Below are 20,167 nucleotides of genomic sequence, written 5' to 3'. Positions count from 1 at the left end.
ATGGGGAGACTCCTGTTACTGTACAAACACTCAATAGCAATGATTACTATCAGAATATACTGTAGTATTTTAACCTTTTAAAAAAACAAAATACTTTTTGTTTTAACCAAAAAATATCACTTACCCTACCTTTAAATCCTCAGAAAAATATGCAAAGATATGCACAAATATGGACATGCACAAATCAGCTTGTTGGCAATGGTTTCTGTTGTATCTGATTTCACCTGCCCATATATGGACATCCCCGACATCAAGACAAATTGATTATGCTCAATTATGGACATAGTGAGGGGGGATTGATTAGTGTTAAAGAGAGAGGGAGAAGGGGAGTGGGGGAGGGAGAGGTAGAGTGGGGAAGGGGGAGAGAGATGGAGGGTTGGAGAGTTAGAGGAAGAGTGGGGGAGGGGGAGAGATGGAGGGTGGGAGAGTGAGAGGCGGAGGGAGGGAGAGAGTGAGCTTGTAGACTAAAAAAAGTCACACCCAGTGTGAAGTGGGCGGTGTGTGGTCATCACAACATGACTCACTTAAAAAAAACATATGTGTTTTTAGCGGCGCCTGCTCTGTACCTGACTTTGTCCGTGTTCACCGTCAACGTTCTGATTGGTCAGACCCGTCAACAAAGTGATTGGTCAAGCTTCACGTGACACATGGCTATAAACACATTATAAACACATATCGATGACATAATGTATCAAAGGCACCGCTACCTTCACACAGGGTGTGATTTTTTTAAGTCCATACTGCTATTCATAGGGCTGCACATGTGTCATGTGTTTCGCTAGCCAATCACAGTCCTGAATTTGCAAAGTCAGCCAATCACATTACAGCTAGTGTCATCACCACTAGTATAGATTTGCATTGACTGTGGAAGGGTCTATACTGTACTAGTGGTGTCATCACCACTAGTATAGATTTGCATTGACTGTGGACGGGTTAGGGTTGTAGACTGCGTTGTAGACTATTGGCCAATCAGGGTGCAGGATTGATCAGTGTCCAAACCTCACTTATAGGGGGCGGTTACACCGCCCCAAAAAGTGCACTTCTTGGAGCGCAGATTTGGATGGCAGTCATAGCCAATTGTAATAGAATGTGCAAAATCAGATCACATCTAGATCACGTGACTCCAGAGATAATATTTACACATTTGTGTGAGGAGTGGTAGCAAAAAGTGTGTTTAGAAGAAAAAGTTAAATGGCTGAAAATCTAGTCTGGCACAAATGGCTATGTGTGGAGTCATGATCCAAGGAATCCAGGGAAAAAAAGATTTTGATTGTACGACCAACGGTTCAAGAGTTATAGGTTAAAACCATAGACTGTAAAAAAGAATGGACAAAGCCACTCCCCTGCTTTCTACAGAACGAAAATGAAGCCGATAGTTGAGAAACGTGCATTCCTCCATCGTTAATATATACAGTTGGCCACGCCGGAACTCAAACGCTATTGGTTGAGACCAGACACGTGACCAGCGAACCGGAAAACAACCCCCAAAAATGCTATTGGTTGGGTAGCTTGTCAATCAAGAGTAGGGCGGGGAATGAATGCTATTGGTTGTGTAGGTTGTCAATCAAATCATCCCGCCCCTCCTGGAGCATAGCCTACTTTATCGTCAATTTTAGAATAAATGGGACCATAATTTAGCAAAATGCATATCATGATGATTGAAAGGAGACTTTAAACTAGCGACTGGAAGCATATAGTATTTATGACAATTTTTATTACGGTAAGAAAATCTAGTCTAAAGTTTGTCAAAAACCCATTCACTTGCGTTAAAATAAATTCTTTCTGACACTGCAGGTCGGCGCAGGGTAAAACAGTGCCTCACTCTGGCCATTCATAAGCTTCCGTGTTGGACTCATCGTAAATATCCAAGCCTTGCCCCTTGGTTAAAACGTGAAGCAGGCTGTTATATCGCGGCCATAAGGAAAAATTGCCTACTGGGAGTGTGTTTCATGGCAATCGGAAGCTAGGTTCATGAGATAATAATATAACTATGGGGTTAATAATATAACGATCAAACAAGAATTATAACCAAACCTGAAACACTTACTCATCTGTAAGGTAAGGTCTAGTGTTAGAATTTTAGGAGTTAGTAGCTTTGACCAACACCAAGTTGTTGACTCGTACTTGTTTTTTGTTTTTGTTTCAATTGAGGAACAGCACCCAACACCGGCCTGTTGTTACCTAATTGAGGAACAATGCCTAACACAGGCCTATTGTTACCCGAGATGGAGATGATAAATCCATATACGGTATTACTTCCTGTTTTGCATACCTCAGCAAGTCATCCCTGGACCTTCTACGAGTGGTCCAGAACACTGCTAGGCTTCTGACCAGGTCAATCATGAGGTCTCATATCACACCCATCTTGATTTGTACATTTTTGGCAACAACTCTGGTAGCTACATGGTGATTACAGCATCTGTTAGAGCTTCCAGCGTAAAGGGCAGATCTTAGATTGATCATTTGAAATAAATGCCTCCCTTTGAACGCATTCCCTGCCATGGACGGAGATCTCCATCATTTCAAATCCAATCGTTCACCGCCATAGACGGAGATCTCAGTCTTTTCAACAAAAAAGACTCCACAAGAGGGCGCTCTAACCCAACTTAGGAATGATCCCTCGACGCTGATAGAAGGAATGGACGGATGTGACGTCATCCCAAAAAACGTCCCTTCCGTCCACTCCTATATTAGGATTTGTAGAAAAACACTTCCAGCTCAAATTCTTTTTTTTGGGGGGAAAACAAGCCATTTTCAAAAGACGATAGCAACAAAATGGCCGATCGTAAAAAAAATGTTGTTCCAGTGGATAGAGGAGACCCCACCCCCCGGACACTTTCTGTTTACATCCGCGATCGTCAAAACAAGGTTAAAAACGTAGGCAGAAGCTAAATCATTAATTAATTAATGAATTAATGCCGGGCAGGGAATGTGTTAAGTTAAGTGTATACTCAACCTTTTCCTCTAGGTGTACCTCCTGAATCAAGTTGTACATCATGATTTGTGTGCGTGGGAACTCATTTTAAACAAGCTTAGTGCTTTACGATTTATCCAATTCAGTAGACCTTGTATTGTGAATTGTACTTCCATGTACTGTTTCTCATGTCTTACTAAATCAAGTGAATCAATCAATCAATCAATACAGACTGGCCAAAACTATCAAATGAGCAGAGGAGATTTTGAGGCCTTGGTGGAGGTCAGTACTCTACTTAGACTTAGAGCATTATTAGTGCAATGTGAAGCACTTTGTGAGTCTTTGGAAATGCTTGTATTTTACAAATAAAGTAGACTTACCCTTATTCTTGCATGGTGAAGTCCACTTGGTGGCTCAAGTACTTGAGAGATTTTGACATCTTCCGTTTTCTCACTAGAGACATGACTTTCCTTTCTCTGGATTTGTGGATCAGAAGTATGGTCCATTAAACTCTGGTTTCTGACTCTCAGGTCCAAGACTGCCACTTCATATGGGGGTGGTGGCTCTTTGTGTAGATCAGAAGCCTTTGGAGTTATAATAGGCACTGGAGCAAAGGAGCTCTTCAGGAGCTCAGATTGAGCTGGGACTGGTGCCACTTCAAGTAGCATGTGCATATCAGCATGATATTGTGAATGTAGAACTTTAGGGTCAATCTGAAAGAATCTCACTGTTGACCGGCTATAGAAGAGTGATATCCACATGTGGACGATAAGACGGACCTCTTCAAAGGTGTCTGGAACTGTGAAATCCCACGGGCTATCCAAGATGAGAAGAGCACAAAAATGTGTTATTTTCATTTGACCAAACAAATGTGAGTGTGTATCCATTTAATACATGAATACAAATGAGAAATTGTACAAATTCTAATATAATGAGTGACATACCCATGCAAGGCTCGGATGACAGTTTTATCCTTTGGGTCAGTGGTAAACTTGCTGTCTAGATTGAAGTCATAGTTTTCTTTCCATGTCCTGGTAACTTGGACCGACCCATTCTTTTCAACAAAGGATCGAGCTTGTCTGAACTTCTTCGTGCACACTGTGTCTTGTAGATATTGCGGAGGTCCATATTTGCGTCGCTGCTCATCTTCCTCCGAGACAAAGAGATGTTGTGCCTGAGCTTCACTGCAGTACACATTCTGGTGATGCTGCAGAAGACCTCCAGAACCACGTAAAGGGGACACTTGAAAAGGGATACCTGACAAACCCAACAGTAGAAAGGAAGACGGGGGCAATGAGTAAGCATGCTCGTTAGATACAAAATTAACCACATCCTTGTGTCCCACAACACCTTTTGATGAGGGCAATTTAGTGGGCAGCATGGACCAAGCAGAAGGCTTTCTTAGCAGAGCATGAAGCACTGATTCTGGCTTGGGATTGGCACCATCTTTGTCACACACATCCAAACTCGAGTCAAGTTTCCTCTCAAGTGTTGGTTCTGGCTGCTGTGGATTGTCACTAGCAACACTGAGGGCCATGTCAGCAAGTAAGGTCAAAGCATCTGCAGATGGGCAAGTAGTGCTGACTTTTTCCTTCTGATTCTTCCTGACTGAATTGTTGCTAGTACAAACATTGTAATTGAGATTGCAAGATGATGAATGAAAATGCAACCACCCTGTGAAGACAAAACAGAGAAGAAAAAAAGAGATAGAAACAGTAAAAGAAAAGGTAGCACATTGACAGCAATACTTTTAAAAATATACTTACTTATTCATTAATTTACTTCTTCAAATATAAACTAATCACCCACAAGCAAACTTGGCCATAAAAATATACCACCTAAAAACAGGAAGGTTCTATTATGACTATCACTTTTCAACTAGAAAGGTGTGCTCAGTAGAGAACAATCTCCGCCAGGAGGCATGCTCTAATAATAATTAGATTGTATGCAATTAAATTCTATTCTATTCTATGTACAGCCATGACACTAGTGCGGCATGCAACTACCACCACATCATCTCTACTGTCGTCCTCATTCTCTCATTAACACTCATTGGCTACCTTTCTCCATCTTTCAGATTTGTCATCCAAATGTCTCTGTAATCCGCAATGTTTGGTTGTTAATTCATTGTCAATTATGTTTGTATCACCAATCAATCAAAGGTTGTAATTTGAAATACTAATGTTTTTGCGAAAGGAAGTTAGGCAATACAAGGCAGTGGGCAATTTACAGTAGCCTTGTCTCTAATTTGACAGTGATCTTTATAATCTTTACCAATTAGAACAAAACTACTTCACAGGAAGGTATAACTAAGATTTGCTGAAAAGTATATTTTAACATTATTAAACACACGCCTGCCAAGGACGCTTATATGCGTTCTTTCAAATCCAACACTTCACCGCCAAGGACACATATATTCGTTATTTCAAAAATAAATCATGTTTTTAGTGATTACGCTAGAGGGCGCTCTTCGCCAACCTATGAGTGATCCCTTGACTCCGAGAGAATGATAGAAGCAGAAGTGATGTCATCCCCTCAAAAAATGTATGAGATTTAGAAACACACATCTAGCTCGGATTTCTTCTCCCAGACTGCGTTTTTTGGTGCAAACGAGCCATACTCAACTGTTGATAACAGAACGGACGATCGCGGTTCAAATGTTTTTGTTCCGGTGGATAGGAGAGACCCTCCCCCTCCCCACACACAGCTTTTGTTTACATCCGTGTCCACATCGTGGCTTCTGTGGATCTACATCGATCGTCAAAATAAGGTAAAACCGTTGGCAAGGCGGATTAATTAATGAATTAATGCCTGGCAGTCAATGTGTTAACTACAACGCAACTTTCACAAGTCGCATTCCAATCTCGAGCCTTGGCTTGTGCCGGTGACTTGCATGCCTGTTAATGGCTAGTGCCAGTGCATCCTATAAGACATCCTATAAGGAACAGGAGTGTTGTAATTGGCTAGCTGGAAATGTAGATCCCATAAGCTGGATGTATAGGCACCCGATTGGCTAGTGTCGGTTCATAGCATCGCGGGACACATATCCCATAGCCTGGAGGGAAGATTGCTCTGCTATTAGTAACAGACATATTGTAGTTGTCGATCGATTTGAAAAATATATGGGAATTGAGGTCCTTGTCCTGCTGGCAGCATGCAGAAAAAAATATAGCGCTGTTCGGCCTAGTAGTACATATGCAAGATTAGCGGTGGACAAACACACAGACATACAACGTGGACAACATGAATCCCCTGGCGGAGATTGAATATTATACATATAATTGGGGAAAATGTTAAGAGAAATGAAGAGAAAGCTGAAGCTGAAGCAACCTGACAAGATAGCACACAATTGAAAAGCTGATAAAGTGAATGAAAGAGATTGGAGCAGAGAGTCAGTAATCAGTGTCAGTCAACCACTCTTGAGAACATTTTAAACACCCGAGGCACGGATAGAATAAATATAAAAAATATTTTAATTGTAACATGCAACTTACATTTGTTTTTTATTGTCTGGGTAGGAAGGTTTTGCTGCTTTTTGAGTGTTTTCGTCCTCCTCCTGATGATAGGTGTCGGTTGCCTTTGTATGGTCTGAGCAAGTTTTTCTGAAATGGCTTGAGCAGCAACTTGGGCTTGAGCAGCAATTTGGTCGTTTGTGGTTGTGGAGTCTCTTGTTGATTGATCCAGACATTTGGTATTCTGTACCTCATCTAGCACCTCTTTAGGAGCCAGACCTAAGGCATGTGCAAAAACTGGATCCAATGTCATTTTCTCAGTTCTTTCTGTGGAATCCAAGACACTTGCAACAGAATCATGATTCCTCAACATATCCTGGTCCGAGTCAGCCTTATTCTTCTTGCATGAAGGTTCATTACCAGGTGAACTACAGGATGATGTTGCATCTGCAGATGCAAGGTGAGAAAGTTTCCTCTTGTTTCCCTCTGAAAGCACAGTTTTCAACTTACTCAACAAAAAGTCTCTCCTTTTTGCATCCTCTGCTGGTAAGGGAATCCCACTGTCCTTTTGCTGTACAGCAATTAGCGTTCCTGTAAGAGCAACTCTACAATTTGCCTGGGATATACTGCTCTCTATAGAATGTTCCTTCAAATCTTGCTGCCCAGTCAATATACCACTCCCCAAATCTGGCTGCTTAATGCTTGTCTGTTCCAAATTGCCTTCACTGACATCTATGTTTTTAAGATGGTTGTCATCCATGGCTTTAATTGGATCTGCATTTTGCAGCTTACATCTCAAATACTTTATCTGTTCAGCAATATTAACAGTACCATGTGGGACAAGAATCCTTCCACATTGTGAGATAACTGGCTTCAAATCACTTCGTTCAGTTTTCCTTCTCAGAGGCCAATCTTCAAGTTCTGTTAAAAGAACCCTTTCCATGATGTCTGGTACTTTGTCCTCGACTTCAACTGTAGCAGACCTCAATGCGTGTCTGTGTTTTCGTCTTTTACTTCTGCCCCTTGGTAGTTTTCTCCAATCGAGTTTCGGTGGTAGTTTCAGACGTAGCTTCAGGTGTGGGTGACCATCTGTGTCACATATATCACTCACGGTAATGCCAGTCTCCAGTTGTAACTTGTCTGATGGTATGCTGGATGTCTGAACTGCAGATCTTGGTGACCGTCTTGTACCACTTTCCCTACCCCTTCCTCTTCCTCTTCTCCTTGGTAGTTTCCTCAAATCAATTTTGAGGGATAGAGGTGGGCGTTTTGATGGCTGGCTATCTGTGTCACATTTATCACTCAAGGAAATGCTAGTTTCCAGGGGTAACTTGTCTGATGGTATGGAGGAAGTCTGAACGGATATCTCTCTCAATGACTTACTTTTACCTCTTCTTCTTCCTCTACCTCTTGGTAGTTTCCTGCAATCAATGTTTGAGGGATTACTGATCTCAGGGCATTCAAAGGAGTTCTTGGCTTTGTCAAGCTTGTCATTCATAGTGTCTACACTTGCCATTTGTAGCTTATCTGTATTTAAACTTAAGTGCTGAAGCTCATGTTTTTTTGGTGACGTACTTGGATTGTCATCTACGACTCTTGTAGCTCTTTCGGCAGAAACAACAACAATCAATTCTGTTGACAGGTCACTTGATGTTGGGGAGATAAGATTTTTCACCTCCGCAATACTAGTTTTGGTCGGCACTCCTGTGACAGATTTCTCAGTGTCGCTGAGGGAAACTCTAGACTCCACATTCTCCATCACCTCATCTTGAGGCTTAATTGCAGAGTCTGCGATTTGACTGTCCATCAATGTCTCAGCATGTGCAGAGACAGATTTCCCAGAGTTGCAGAGGGAAACTCTAGACTCCACATTCTCCATCACGTCATCTTGAGGCTTAATGGCAGAGTCTGCGATTTGACTGTCCATCAATGTCTCAGCATGTGCAGAGACAGATTTTCCGGTGTCGCTGGGGGAAACTCTAGCACTCTCCACCACCTCATCTTGAGATTTTATGGCAGAGTCTGCGATTTGACTGTCCATCAATGTCTCAGCATTTGCAGAGACAGATTTTCCGGTGTCGCCGAGGGAAACTCTAGACTCCACACTCTCCACCACCTCATCTTGAGGCTTAAAGGTAGAGTCTGCGATTTCACTGTCCATCAATGTCTCAGCATGTGCAGAGACAGATTTCCCAGAGTCGCCGAGGGAAACTCTAGACTCCACATTCTCCATCACGTCATCTTGAGGCTTAATGGCAGAGTCTGCGATTTGACTGTCCATCAATGTCTCAGCATGTGCAGAGACAGATTTTCCAGTGTCGCCGAGGGAAACTCTAGACTCCACACTCTCCACTACCTCATCTTGAGGCTTAATGGCGGGGTCTACGATTTGACTGTCCATCAATGTGTCAGCATGTGCAGAGACAGATTTTCCAATGTCGCTGGGGGAAATTCTAGACTCCACACTCTCCACTACCTCATCTTGAGGCTTAATGGCAGAGGCTATAATTTGACTGTCAATCAATGTCTCAGCATGTAAAGAGACAGATTTTCCATCGTCACTGAGGGAAACTCTAGACTCCACAGTCTCTATCAACTCACTTTGAGGCTTAAAGGCAGAGTCTGCGATTTGACTGTCCATCAATGTCTCAGCATGTGCAGAGACAGATTTTCCAGTGTCGCCGAGGGAAACTCTAGACTCCACACTCTCCACTACCTCATCTTGAGGCTTAATGGCAGGGTCTACGATTTGACTGTCCATAAATGTCTCAGCATGTGCAGAGACAGATTTTCCAGTGTCGCCGAGGGAAACTCTAGACTCCACACTCTCCACTACCTCATCTTGAGGCTTAATGGCAGGGTCTACAATTTGACTGTCCATAAATGTCTCAGCATGTGCAGGGGAATCCTGGCCTTCTAAATGATCCTCAGGTGATGACAAACAGATATAGACCTCATCATCAAGGTCCTCCCGCTGCTCTTCTTGCCCCGCCGCCAAGAGCTCTGTGGCCCTTGACACTGGCAGCTGGAAAGAGTTGAGATTGCTCAGATATGACCTCAAGGTTTTCCATGCCCTGTTAGTCCACTTGGGGGCTGAGTAGAGATATTTGAAGGCATCAGGCACATCATACTGATCTGGAAAGATGCTGGATTCCCTGTAAGAACTTGTTAAACCAGGATTTATTAGTGTTGCATAACTCTGGATATGCTGCTCCAATAATCCACACAGTTCTCCACTTTCACAGTCTCTGTCAGTAGAACATTTCTCCATTTCACTTTCTGCATAATTCAGTGCTGGCAGAACCTGAAGAATTTCAGTTGAAATGGTAGGCCCACTCTGTCCAACTTTGGTGTCTGTTAGAAAACAAGACATGAGTGGTGTTTAATTTATTAAATGTGCATATTTAATTTGTTAAATGTGTATATACAGAAAATGCATATAAACAGGGACTATGTAAATGCATTTGAATTGGGTAAGACATTTATCTAAAGGACTTCCAAGATATAAAATGCAGTCATTACCTCTCTGTATTGCCCGTGACTCTGGATATACAAAGATACCTTGTACTACCCCATTTGTACTGGAGCCAGCATCTGGAAAAATACAATTCCAGTTACAATACTATTAAGCAGTTAACTATGACTAAATGCTTAACCACTTGAACCTTAGCATCCATATTCTGGGGTCCACAGATCTACAAGCTCAGTGAGGTATTCTTAGCAAACAGACTTGGTGTAGAGGGAAGAAAGCAGTCCAAGTACAACTCAGGTCAGGTATACTAAGTACAGAGGGTTTAAGTGGTTAACCGCTTTTACTTACACAGCACTATTGTACTATTCTACAGATATATTCACTGTAGTTTTATCCAAAAAGAACAGAGTATAGATTACACTGTGCCAGAATTACAATAGGTTTGATTTACTGTTTAACTGTTGACTGACAACTGACCATGGTGGCGGATGGACTCCATAATTTACTTGCCAAAGACTAAATGTACCCCCAGTTGTCTATACAGAGATCCTATGCCAGTTTTACGACTGCAAATGCAGTCTTGACAGCTGTTCATTTTGGACTCTCAGTGACAGACAGCCATTTTTTCACATTCTCAATTTAGTAGTTATGTCAATTCCCCACACATTTGTGAAGTCTTGTCACTGCTGATCCCTACTTGTTGGTCATCAGCCTCCAGCATTACACATGGAATCGCCTGTTGCTTTTCACCTACAAGCGAGGAGCCTCGCCGGGCGGATGTAGCGCATGTGGAGGAACTCCCTAGCCTCACAGTTCAACACCCCTGCTGACAGACAGCCTACCAACCTATAGGAGTTGGCTGGTGCAGTAGTACATTTTTCCCTTGCCGTCCAGCTTCCCTCCCGTGAACACAGCCATATTGTACTCGTATGGACGACTGGCCAAGCAGGGAACCAGAGGATTCAAACGCCTCGCACCCTCTATATTTTACATTTTAATCTTGTCGGTTAACAGTTAATGATCGTAAAAAGGTTTCACTCTAGATTATATCATTGACATTTCTTACCATCATATGTTAGGAAATGGGAAGAATGTAACAACATAAGGAAACCACCATCTTTCAGCTTGATAGTGAGAGCCTGTGCAAAAGAAATGTTCAGTTAATTCAAGGATTAGGATCCATCTTTAAAGTCTATTCACAAGGCCCTTTCATATGTACTTGGAGTTGGTCACTAAAACACACCAATACAAATACTAAAGAGAATCAAACAGCTCCAAAGTAATGCATCCGTAAACAAAGTGTGACTTTTATCATGGACTGTCTATTTAACAAACATTTAACATTTAATAAAGCTGAACAAATTATTAGGAAAACAGAGAAGACAGATGGTGATGGTCATGCATGACTAGCTGATATATCAGAAACTGACCAGGTCTTTTTCCTTCAGTTCCTGGGTAAGGAGAGTGAGAGAGGTGTCCTTCGACTCAGAGGTAACCAATTCATATAGACTGCAGTACATGCCATCCAGAGAGACTGAAAGACAGCATAAATTAAAACAAACTTAGACATGTCTATTAAATAGAGACTACAAGATAACATGAACTCATTCACTGCTGGGTGTTTTGTTTTCTTGTTAAGAACATACCTTCACCAGAGAAACAAGTTTCAAAGATAGGCTTTGGCACCAACTGTCTCACGACTAACATAGAGATGGCTCGGTCAACTTTTAGTATTGCAGGCCTGAAAATGCAATAAAAATAATAAGTACAACAACATGGCTTAAGTAGAAGATCATACAAATTCAGTTAGAATAATGGGCAACACTTTCCATGAAGTCCATGTTTATAATGCATTATACACTTGTATCTATACTTGTATACAATTGTATACTATCATTAAAGCTATAAGCGCTCATAAATATTCACAATGCTTTATTAAAAAAAAAATCTAAAACATTACAAAATATTTTATAATGACTTATGAGGTCAAGTATCATAATACTTCATAGTTGCTGGGCACTCACATTTGTTTCTGCAATGATACTGTAGTTGTATAATGCGTCATAAGTGGTCATTGGGTGCTTTAAGTAATAGATTGTTGCTATTTTTTCACACTTAACACATTCCCTGCCATAGACGGAGATCTCCGTCATTTCAAATCCAACTGTTGACCACCATTTGACTTGTAAAAGGCTCATTGAGGTGAGTAAAATGCAAGCCGTGTCAAGCTAGCAGCATTATTTAACATTTATTATAGTTATGAAGTTCATCTTAACCACTTAATTAAGCTCTATGTATTATGGTTGTTGCTGGTCTCCATCCATCCATCTATAAAAGAGCTTGTAGATCTACCGATTTTATAATAATAATGAATGTTATGATGCATGTTTTTCCCACTTTTTCACCGTTTATAAAGCTTTGCATTTTGTAAGTATATTTATAATACATTACAGACATGGGCTTCATAGAAACTGTTACCAAATAATGTACTTTGCCCTGGTCGACATTAAACTTACAGTTGCGCTGGGATTAAGGCCCCTGTTTTGGTTTTCAGTCCAACAGAGTAAAGCTGGGAACCGATCTGAAGTTGCCCACTCCAAGGGAAATAATGGAAAACTGGAAACACAATATCACATATAATAAAAAATATATATAAACAATTATATTATAAACAAGTTGTAACTTGTCAACTACTGTAGACAGGTCAGAAATGGTCCCAAAGCAGTTTTTTTATAACTAGTTCATCTTGATTTATGACTGTCTTAACAATTGGAAAGCTTTATGTTCCTTGTACTACCTCATTAATTGCTTTCTGTTTTGATTCATCGGCTATTTGAGCTGTATACATTTATACATGCATTTATTCGAGCTGTAACGCCTCATGAAACATAGGGGCCAGACATAACTAAAAGGACAAATTAAAACTACAAAATTAAATCTACAAATCAAAATAAATTAGTTTTAGTTAAATATACCTGTGAAAATATATGTAATTCGCTGTGATTCTACAAGCTGTTGCCTGAATTATATTCTTTCATCTGGTCCATCTGCTTTCATTCAGGCCAGTATAGGTCTCAATTACACAGTGAAAAAGGTCTTATGGTAAACTGGTGAAAACAGCTAAGCTGTAGAACATGGATCCCCAATAGGTGGCCAGTGGGCCAAGTGTGGACCGCATGAGCAAATTTTGTAGCCCGTTTCGTTCGGTTCGGTGCCACGTGCATGTGTACTTGTGTGTGTCTTGGTTTCACTTTGTGTGGCCTACACGCATCATTGATGATTACTATCTCTCAGATGTGTGTGTGTGTGTGTGTGTGTGTGTGTGTGTGTGTGTGTGTGTGTGTGTGTGTGTGTGTGTGTGTGTGTGTGTAGGAGGAGATGAGTTTCAGTATGTACTGTATGGACTACTGGCTGCCAATGTATAACTGTATCTGCATTACACCTCAAGCAGACTCCAACAACCACATCTTTTAATTAAATTGTTGGTTCAGGACTCATTTTGATTCAAGAATACATGTTTTTCTTGTGTGACCCTCAACAGGATTTGGGGATCCCAGGCCCAAATTATTAATACAAGGACCACCAATAATGATGGTAATAATAATAACTAGAAAGTACTGTTCCTGAAGAAAATAGTGTGGGCTCCCTAAGAATGTTGATAGTGTTTTAAGTGTTAAAAGTATTAAAGTATTAGTAGTGTTAAAGATGTTAAAGTACATTTATTTAATTCATTTTTTGTATTGTATTTCATTATTTTAATTTTCCCCCAAAAATGTTAAAAATGAATGAAAAAACACGGTCTCCTCACGTATTAGAAGGACAATATCAGTCACCAGAACCAAGGACGGGTGTTTTAGATGAATCTATCATGGTTAAAATAGAGTTTGAAGTTACAATGGGTTTGTGTAGGAAGGGGTCGTATCTGATAAAATGAATATCAAATATCTAAATACTGAATCAAGCAACTTAAAAACTGTCCAGGGTGCTCCCATAAGCCTGAGTAGACGAGAATATTACCCAAATTTGTTTTGAAAGTGAAATATCCCTTTAACACATCACCCACCAAGGTACTAAACATCGTTTGTTAACCCCTTGCCAGCGTAATTACCTTAATCCGATATTTGAAACGCCGTGGAAGCGACATTGTGTTCCAAAAAAACAAAAAAATAGTCCCTGTGGGTAAGCGGAGGGATCTGTGTATTCAGAGGAACCACAATATTCCAACCGCGATCCGCCATTTTGGGGCTGTGGCCCGCTGAAAACGGTGGTTTTCAATGCAAAAAACTGCAACTGAGTTACAGCTGTTTTTCTGAAAATCCCATAGGCAGGCCGGATGGAAGTGACGTTTTTTGGAATGATGTCACATCCACATACTTCTTCTCTGAATGACGATGGATCATCCCAAAGCTGTGTTGCGGTGCCTAAAACAGCGTGCCTAATTATTTTAATAGAACGACTTTATGCATCTTGGCCGGCAAGTGCGCTATTTAATAGAACGACTTTATGCGTCCATGGCGGGAAATTAGTTAAGTATTGATAGTGTTAAAGGTGTTAAAAGTATTAGTAGTGTTAAAGGTTGTAAAAGCGTTAAAGTATTTAAAGGTGTTAAAGGCTTTAAAGGTTTTAAATGTGTTAACTAGAAACTAGAAAGTACTGTTCCTGAAGAAACAGTGTGGGCTCGCTAAGGATGTTGATACTGATAGTATTAAGTATTGATAGTGTTCAAGTGTTAAAGGTGTTAAATTATTAGTAGTGTTAAAGGTTGTAAAGGTGTTTAAGTATTTAAAGGTATTAACATATTAGAAGTGGTTTTAACGGTGTTAAAGGTTTTAAATGTGTTAAAGGTGTTATAAAGTTGTTAAAGTGAGGTTGTGGCGATTTCCGGTTTCCCCGGCGGCGCCATTATAATTGCTGTCCAATTAAAAATATTGCCTACAAAAACTGCACCAACGGCGCCGCTTGTAATTGCTGACAGCATTAAATCCATCTGTATTACTAATAAGTAATATGACCACGTGATTAATACAATATTTATTATGTTTATTTATGAACCGAGTGTGTCTGGGCCGAGCGCTGACTATACTCGCAGTTAAGTGCTGCGGAGTTTGACTGCTGGCCGGCAGCGGGGGGAAGGGCTGGGGTGCGAGGCATGCACACGCGGCCAGTGTTGTTTACAAAGTTTAGAGCACAATAACGCCGATGGCAGTTGTAACGCCGAAGACAAAAACTTTAGAAATAAAGCAGCAGCTGCTCTGCCACCAAAAAAGAACTTCTGTCTTCTATCAGCGGCCGCTGCTCTGCCAAAAAGCCCAGAGGAGAAGGCTACTCACAAATTGGTAATCTACAAAGAGGAGGCAGTGGTTGACGGAGAAGACGACTCGGCAATGCAATGAGCCTTGCTTTCCATTGTTAGCAAACATAGCACGGAACAAGGACTGCATCTGAAAACCAGTGGTGGACAAAGTACTCAAATGTTTTACTTACGTAAAAGTATAAATACTGCAATGTAGAAGTACTCTGTTACAAGTAAAAGTCCAGAATTAAAAATGTACATGAGTAAAAGAACAAAAGTATTGGTATCAAAATGTACTTTAAGTACCAAAAGTTTACAAAGTTTAGAGAGTACGAAAACTTTAGAAATAAAGCAGCAGCTGCTCTGCCACCAAAAAGAAACTTCTGTCAAATATCAGTGGCCGCTGCTCTGCCAAAAAGCCTAGAGGAGAAGGCTGCTGGCAAATTGGTAATCTACAAAGAGGAGGCAGTGGTTGACGGAGAAGACGACTCGAAAGCCTTGCTTTCCATTGTTAGCAAACATAGCACGCAACAAGGACTGCATCTGAAAACCAGTGGTGGACAAAGTACTCAAATGTTTTACTTAAGTAAAAGTATCAATACTGCAATGTAGAAGTACTCTGTTAGAAGTAAAAGTACTAAAATGTTTGAAAGTAGCAGATCTGTGGAGTGGAGTAAAAGTACAATATTTGCCTCCGAGATGTAGTGGAGTAGAAGTAAAAGTATAGACAATTGAAAATACTCAAAACCTCAAAATTTTTACTTAAGTACAGTACTTGAGTAAATGTACTTAAATACTTTACACCACTGCTGAAAACTGTAACGTGATCTGCCAGCTGCAACAAAAAAAAAACTACGGATGTGCCAAATATGGGCGTTCCTGTCTATCTCCGTGTGGGTCTATGGCCAACGACACAAAAGCTAGCCTCGTTCCCAGCCTTACTCATCTGCGAAGAGAAAAGGCTGGCCACGACCTAATGCAGAGAGTGTCTATAGGGGCGGGACTTCCGTCGTGCGTATTTCCCCCGGAAACAATCTGTTTCGACCAATTATAACACTTGTTTCATTCACGGAGAATGTTAACAGATTTGTAAAACATCAACATCCTTTCCTTAGGTGGTACTTCCGTCAAATTCCGGTACTTTCATTTAGAGTCTAAATGGAATGGATGTCTAACACACAACCGGCTAGGTCTTGCCCAGCGTGCGTGAAAGCAGGCAAAGATCCAGATTCTGGCCAAGAATCTGTGAATCTCCCCAGCAGGAATAATAAAGGTCTATCTATCTTAACACCTGGAGAAAGTCTAGATTAGGATTTTTTAAATTATCCATCTGTATGCAAATTTTAGTTTTCCTTCTAATTTATTATTTACACTTCATTTATGCAGAGTAGTAGTAGTCGTTTTTTCTATGCAATGTTTACAGTATTATTTACACTTCATTTATGCATAGTAGTAGTTGTCATTTTTTCTATTCAATGTTTACAGTACAATATTTTGATTTTCATTTGCACTGTTCGAGTAGACTAGGCCTACCGAGTCAGAAAAAAAAGAAAAGACACAAGTGTGCCCCTAAGTGACAGTGGCGTCGTTAGGGGGGGGGGGCTTCGGTGGCTAAAGCCACCAATAAAAAAATAAAAATAAAAAAAATGTATTTTTATTTTATTTTTATTTTTTTAAATTATATATCTATCACCCTAACCTAACCCTACCCCTAACCCTAAAACCGAAATAAAGTAACAAAAAACGGGGGGAGTACCCAAATCTGCGGAAAAAAACGCGCGCGCGCGGGGGGTGGGGGGCACGCGTGCATGTGCCCGTCGCCTGCGGGGCTAAGCCCCCGATCTAGTACAGACCTAGCGACGCGTCTGCTAAGTGATCTAAACCGGTATTACGGTTTGATTTGGTTTTTAAATCAAATCGAACCGGTTTAAAACATTTCATATCAGCAACAGGCTTATGTTAAAGGTTTTAAAGGTGTTAAAGGTGAAAAGGTTTTAAAAGTGTTAAAGTATTATTAGTGTTAAAGGTGTTCACAGTCTGTTAAGAATTGTGTTTTAGGGTAAAACAGGTGGTTGGTAGGGTAAAACAGTCATTGCTAGGCTCTAATAAGTGGTTGCTAAGGTCTAATATGCAGTTTCGAATGTCTAATATGCAGTTGCTATGGTAAACAGGTGGTTGATAGGGTCTAATAGGCAGTTGATAGGGTCTAATAGGTGGTTGCTAGGATCTAATAAGCAGTTTCTAGGCTCCACTGTAGCTAAATGGCAGTTCCCCATTCAAATGAATGGGATTCATTTTGCAATTAAAAGTTAAATAAATCTAAAAGTACTAATTATTTCAAAAAATCAAATGGTAGCCAACATGTCCCAAGTAAGCTGAACATTGCAGATTTGGAACAGTGTTTCTAGCTAAAAGTATGAAGGACTACTTAGGGGCCAAAAAACTTGTTGAAATTGATAGTTTTATAAGTGTTAAAGGTGTTAAAGGATTAGTAGTGTGAAAGGTTTGAAAGGTTTAAGGTTCTAACGGTTTGAAAGGTTTAAGGTTCTAAAGGTTTGAAAGGTTTATGGTTCTAATGGTTTGAAAGGTTTAAAGTTCTAAAGGTTTGAAAGGTTTGAGGTTCTAAAGGTTTGAAAGGTTTAAGGTTCGAAAGGTTTGAAAGGTTTAAGGTTCTAAAGGTTTGAAAGGTTTAAGGTTCTAAAGGTTTGAAAGGTTTAAGGTTTGAAAGGTTTGAAAGGTTTAAGGTTCTAAAGGTTTGAAAGGTTTAAGGTTCTAAAGGTTTGAAAGGTTTAAGGTTCTAAATGTTTGAAAAGTTTAAGGTTCTAAAGGTTTAGGGTCCTTCTGGTCGATCGACACGGTCACGACTTTTTTCTGTTCTGGTCCCACAGTGGTGGAATGAACTTCCCACTGAAGTCAGGACAGCAGAGTCACTGCCCATCTTTTGCCGCAGGCTGAAAACCCACCTCTTCAGGAAACACTACCCTTCCTCTTTGTCTGGCTTACTTGTTGTTAACTAGTTGTACGAACTCTTGTTGTACTGTTTTATTGGATCTTGTTTAGTCGATACACTTTTTGTATTAGCTCGTGCTCATTTGATTTTGCTATTTTGTCTCATCTGTTTAAGAAAGTAGGTAGCTGATATATAGCACTTTTACCTTAGCGCTAGGTATACTCTTGGTTGCTTGTTTTTGCAGGAAATGCACTTAAGACTTCTGGTGATTAGTAGTTTCTTTCCCTACCTATGTTGAATGCACTTATTGTAAGTCGCTTTGGATAAAAGCGTCTGCTAAATGACTGTAATGTAATGTAATGTTTAAAAGGTTCTAAAGGTTTGAAAGGTTTAAGGTTCTAAAGGTTTATGGTTTGAAAGGTTTGAAAGGTTTATGGTTCTAAAGGTTTGAAAGGTTTAAGGTTTGAAAGGTTCAAGGTTCTAAAGGTTTAAGGTTCTAAAGGTTTGAAAGGTTAAAGGTTTGAAAGGTTTGAGAGGTTTAAGGTTTGAAAGGTTCTAAAGGGGAAATGTTTTAAAGGTGTTAAAGTACTAGTAGTGTTAAAAGTTTTGATAGTGTTGAATAGTGTAAAATGTTTTTTTTTTTTTACGTAATATTACGCCAACTGTTTTTTTTTATTGATTACGCTAAAGGGCGCTCTTCGCCAACCTATGAATGATGCCTTGACTTCGAGAGAAGCATAAACCCGGAAATGACGTGAATCTAAAACATTTTCACCCCGTCCGCTACATGTTATCAGATTTATAAAAATACATTTATCTCGGATCTCTTTTCCCAGAATGCGTTTTTTTCCCGGTGGAAAGAGAGACTCGTCTTTCCACAAGACATTGTTTGTTTACATCCGCGTTGGAAAAAAACATTCTGTGGATCGTCAAAAAGTCTCAAAATAAGGTAAAACCGCTGGCAGTGGCGGATGAATTAATTAATTTATACCTGGCATTGAATGTGTTAAGGCTGAACACACATTACAACCTTTCATCTCAGAAACCCACACATCCCATCCAGGTTATATGGCAGTACACCACATCCCTTACAGGCAGGGTTGGGAAGTAACGGATTACATGTAACGCCGTTACGTAATCAGAGTTAAAAAAAAACGTAACGGTAACGTCTTAGAGTACATTTTAAAATGTGTAATCTGGATTACAGTAACGGGGTGTTGTAACGGGCGTTGTCAAAAATAGATTTTATTTGCCACTTTGACCACACATGGATGGAGTTTAGATCCCATGGGGACGGTTGTGTTATTTAAAATGAGCTAGTGTTGGTTGTCAAACAATCAAAATGGTACTGTAGGTCAAGATGCATTTTCTTATGATCTGTTAACAGTTGACACAATGACTCTACAGTAATGTAACTGTTCAGAGAGGTCAAATTTTTAACAACTAAATGACCGTAACCATATTTCTGTTGTCCTTATCTTAATTTCATAGGCTCAACATTCTTGTCTATCAATGGTAAAACTTGTATTATCTAATTATATAGAGTTTTGCTTAAAAGTAATCCAAAAGTAACTGAAAGTAACTAGTAGTTACTTTTTAAATGGAGTAATCTGGATTACGTTACTGACTACATTTTTTAGCAAGTAACTTGTAACCGTAGGGGATTCCTTTTTAAAAGTAACCCTCCCAACCCTGCTTACAGGAGACAATCTGTGCCCAACTGGAAGTACGGGTTATGATTAAAATACTTTCTGAGAGGGAAAAATAAGATATGATCCATAAAATCATAAAGAATATTGTTATCTAGAAGCCATAAATGATTTATTTAGCTCGTCTTACAGACAAAAGGTTTAAGAGAGCAGAAACGCAAAAGTATTATACTGAAAGAAATATTGAGATAAAAAGATCATATATGTAGTTATTAAAACATTGTGCGATTTAAACACTGTACTCAGCCTCCAAACTGAGTGTTAAGCTTAATTTATACTCCATCGTACGACTGGACCAAACCGGTTTTCTTTTCAGTAAGTAACATAGAAAACCGGTTTGGGTTGGCACCAAAACTGGTGCAATAAAGCCTCTCTAC

General features: G+C 40.0%; 1 protein-coding gene across 3 annotated transcripts in view; it reads right to left on the bottom strand.

Annotated features, from left to right (window-relative positions):
• Nucleotides 1–20,167, bottom strand: part of tasor2 (transcription activation suppressor family member 2) — a 56,768-nt gene that overhangs the window by 8,370 nt on the left and 28,231 nt on the right. For 2 of the 3 annotated variants that reach the window (XM_084060973.1, XM_084060974.1), the window contains 8 exons: nt 12,355–12,454; nt 11,485–11,579; nt 11,269–11,372; nt 10,905–10,977; nt 9,889–9,960; nt 6,409–9,720; nt 3,859–4,588; nt 3,295–3,730 (listed from right to left, as the gene is read on the bottom strand). In XM_084060973.1, coding sequence (XP_083917099.1) covers nt 3,295–3,730; nt 3,859–4,588; nt 6,409–9,720; nt 9,889–9,960; nt 10,905–10,977; nt 11,269–11,372; nt 11,485–11,579; nt 12,355–12,454 — 4,922 coding nt within the window. The remainder of the gene's footprint in view (nt 1–3,294; nt 3,731–3,858; nt 4,589–6,408; nt 9,721–9,888; nt 9,961–10,904; nt 10,978–11,268; nt 11,373–11,484; nt 11,580–12,354; nt 12,455–20,167) is intronic. The other variant, XM_084060975.1, reaches the window with a different exon arrangement.

The sequence above is a fragment of the Gymnoscopelus microlampas genome (genome assembly GCF_963454915.1).
Source record: "Gymnoscopelus microlampas genome assembly, chromosome: 6".
NCBI lineage: Eukaryota > Metazoa > Chordata > Actinopteri > Myctophiformes > Myctophidae > Gymnoscopelus > Gymnoscopelus microlampas.
Note: the sequence above shows the minus strand (reverse complement) of the source record. Positions and strands in the feature narration are given on the sequence as shown.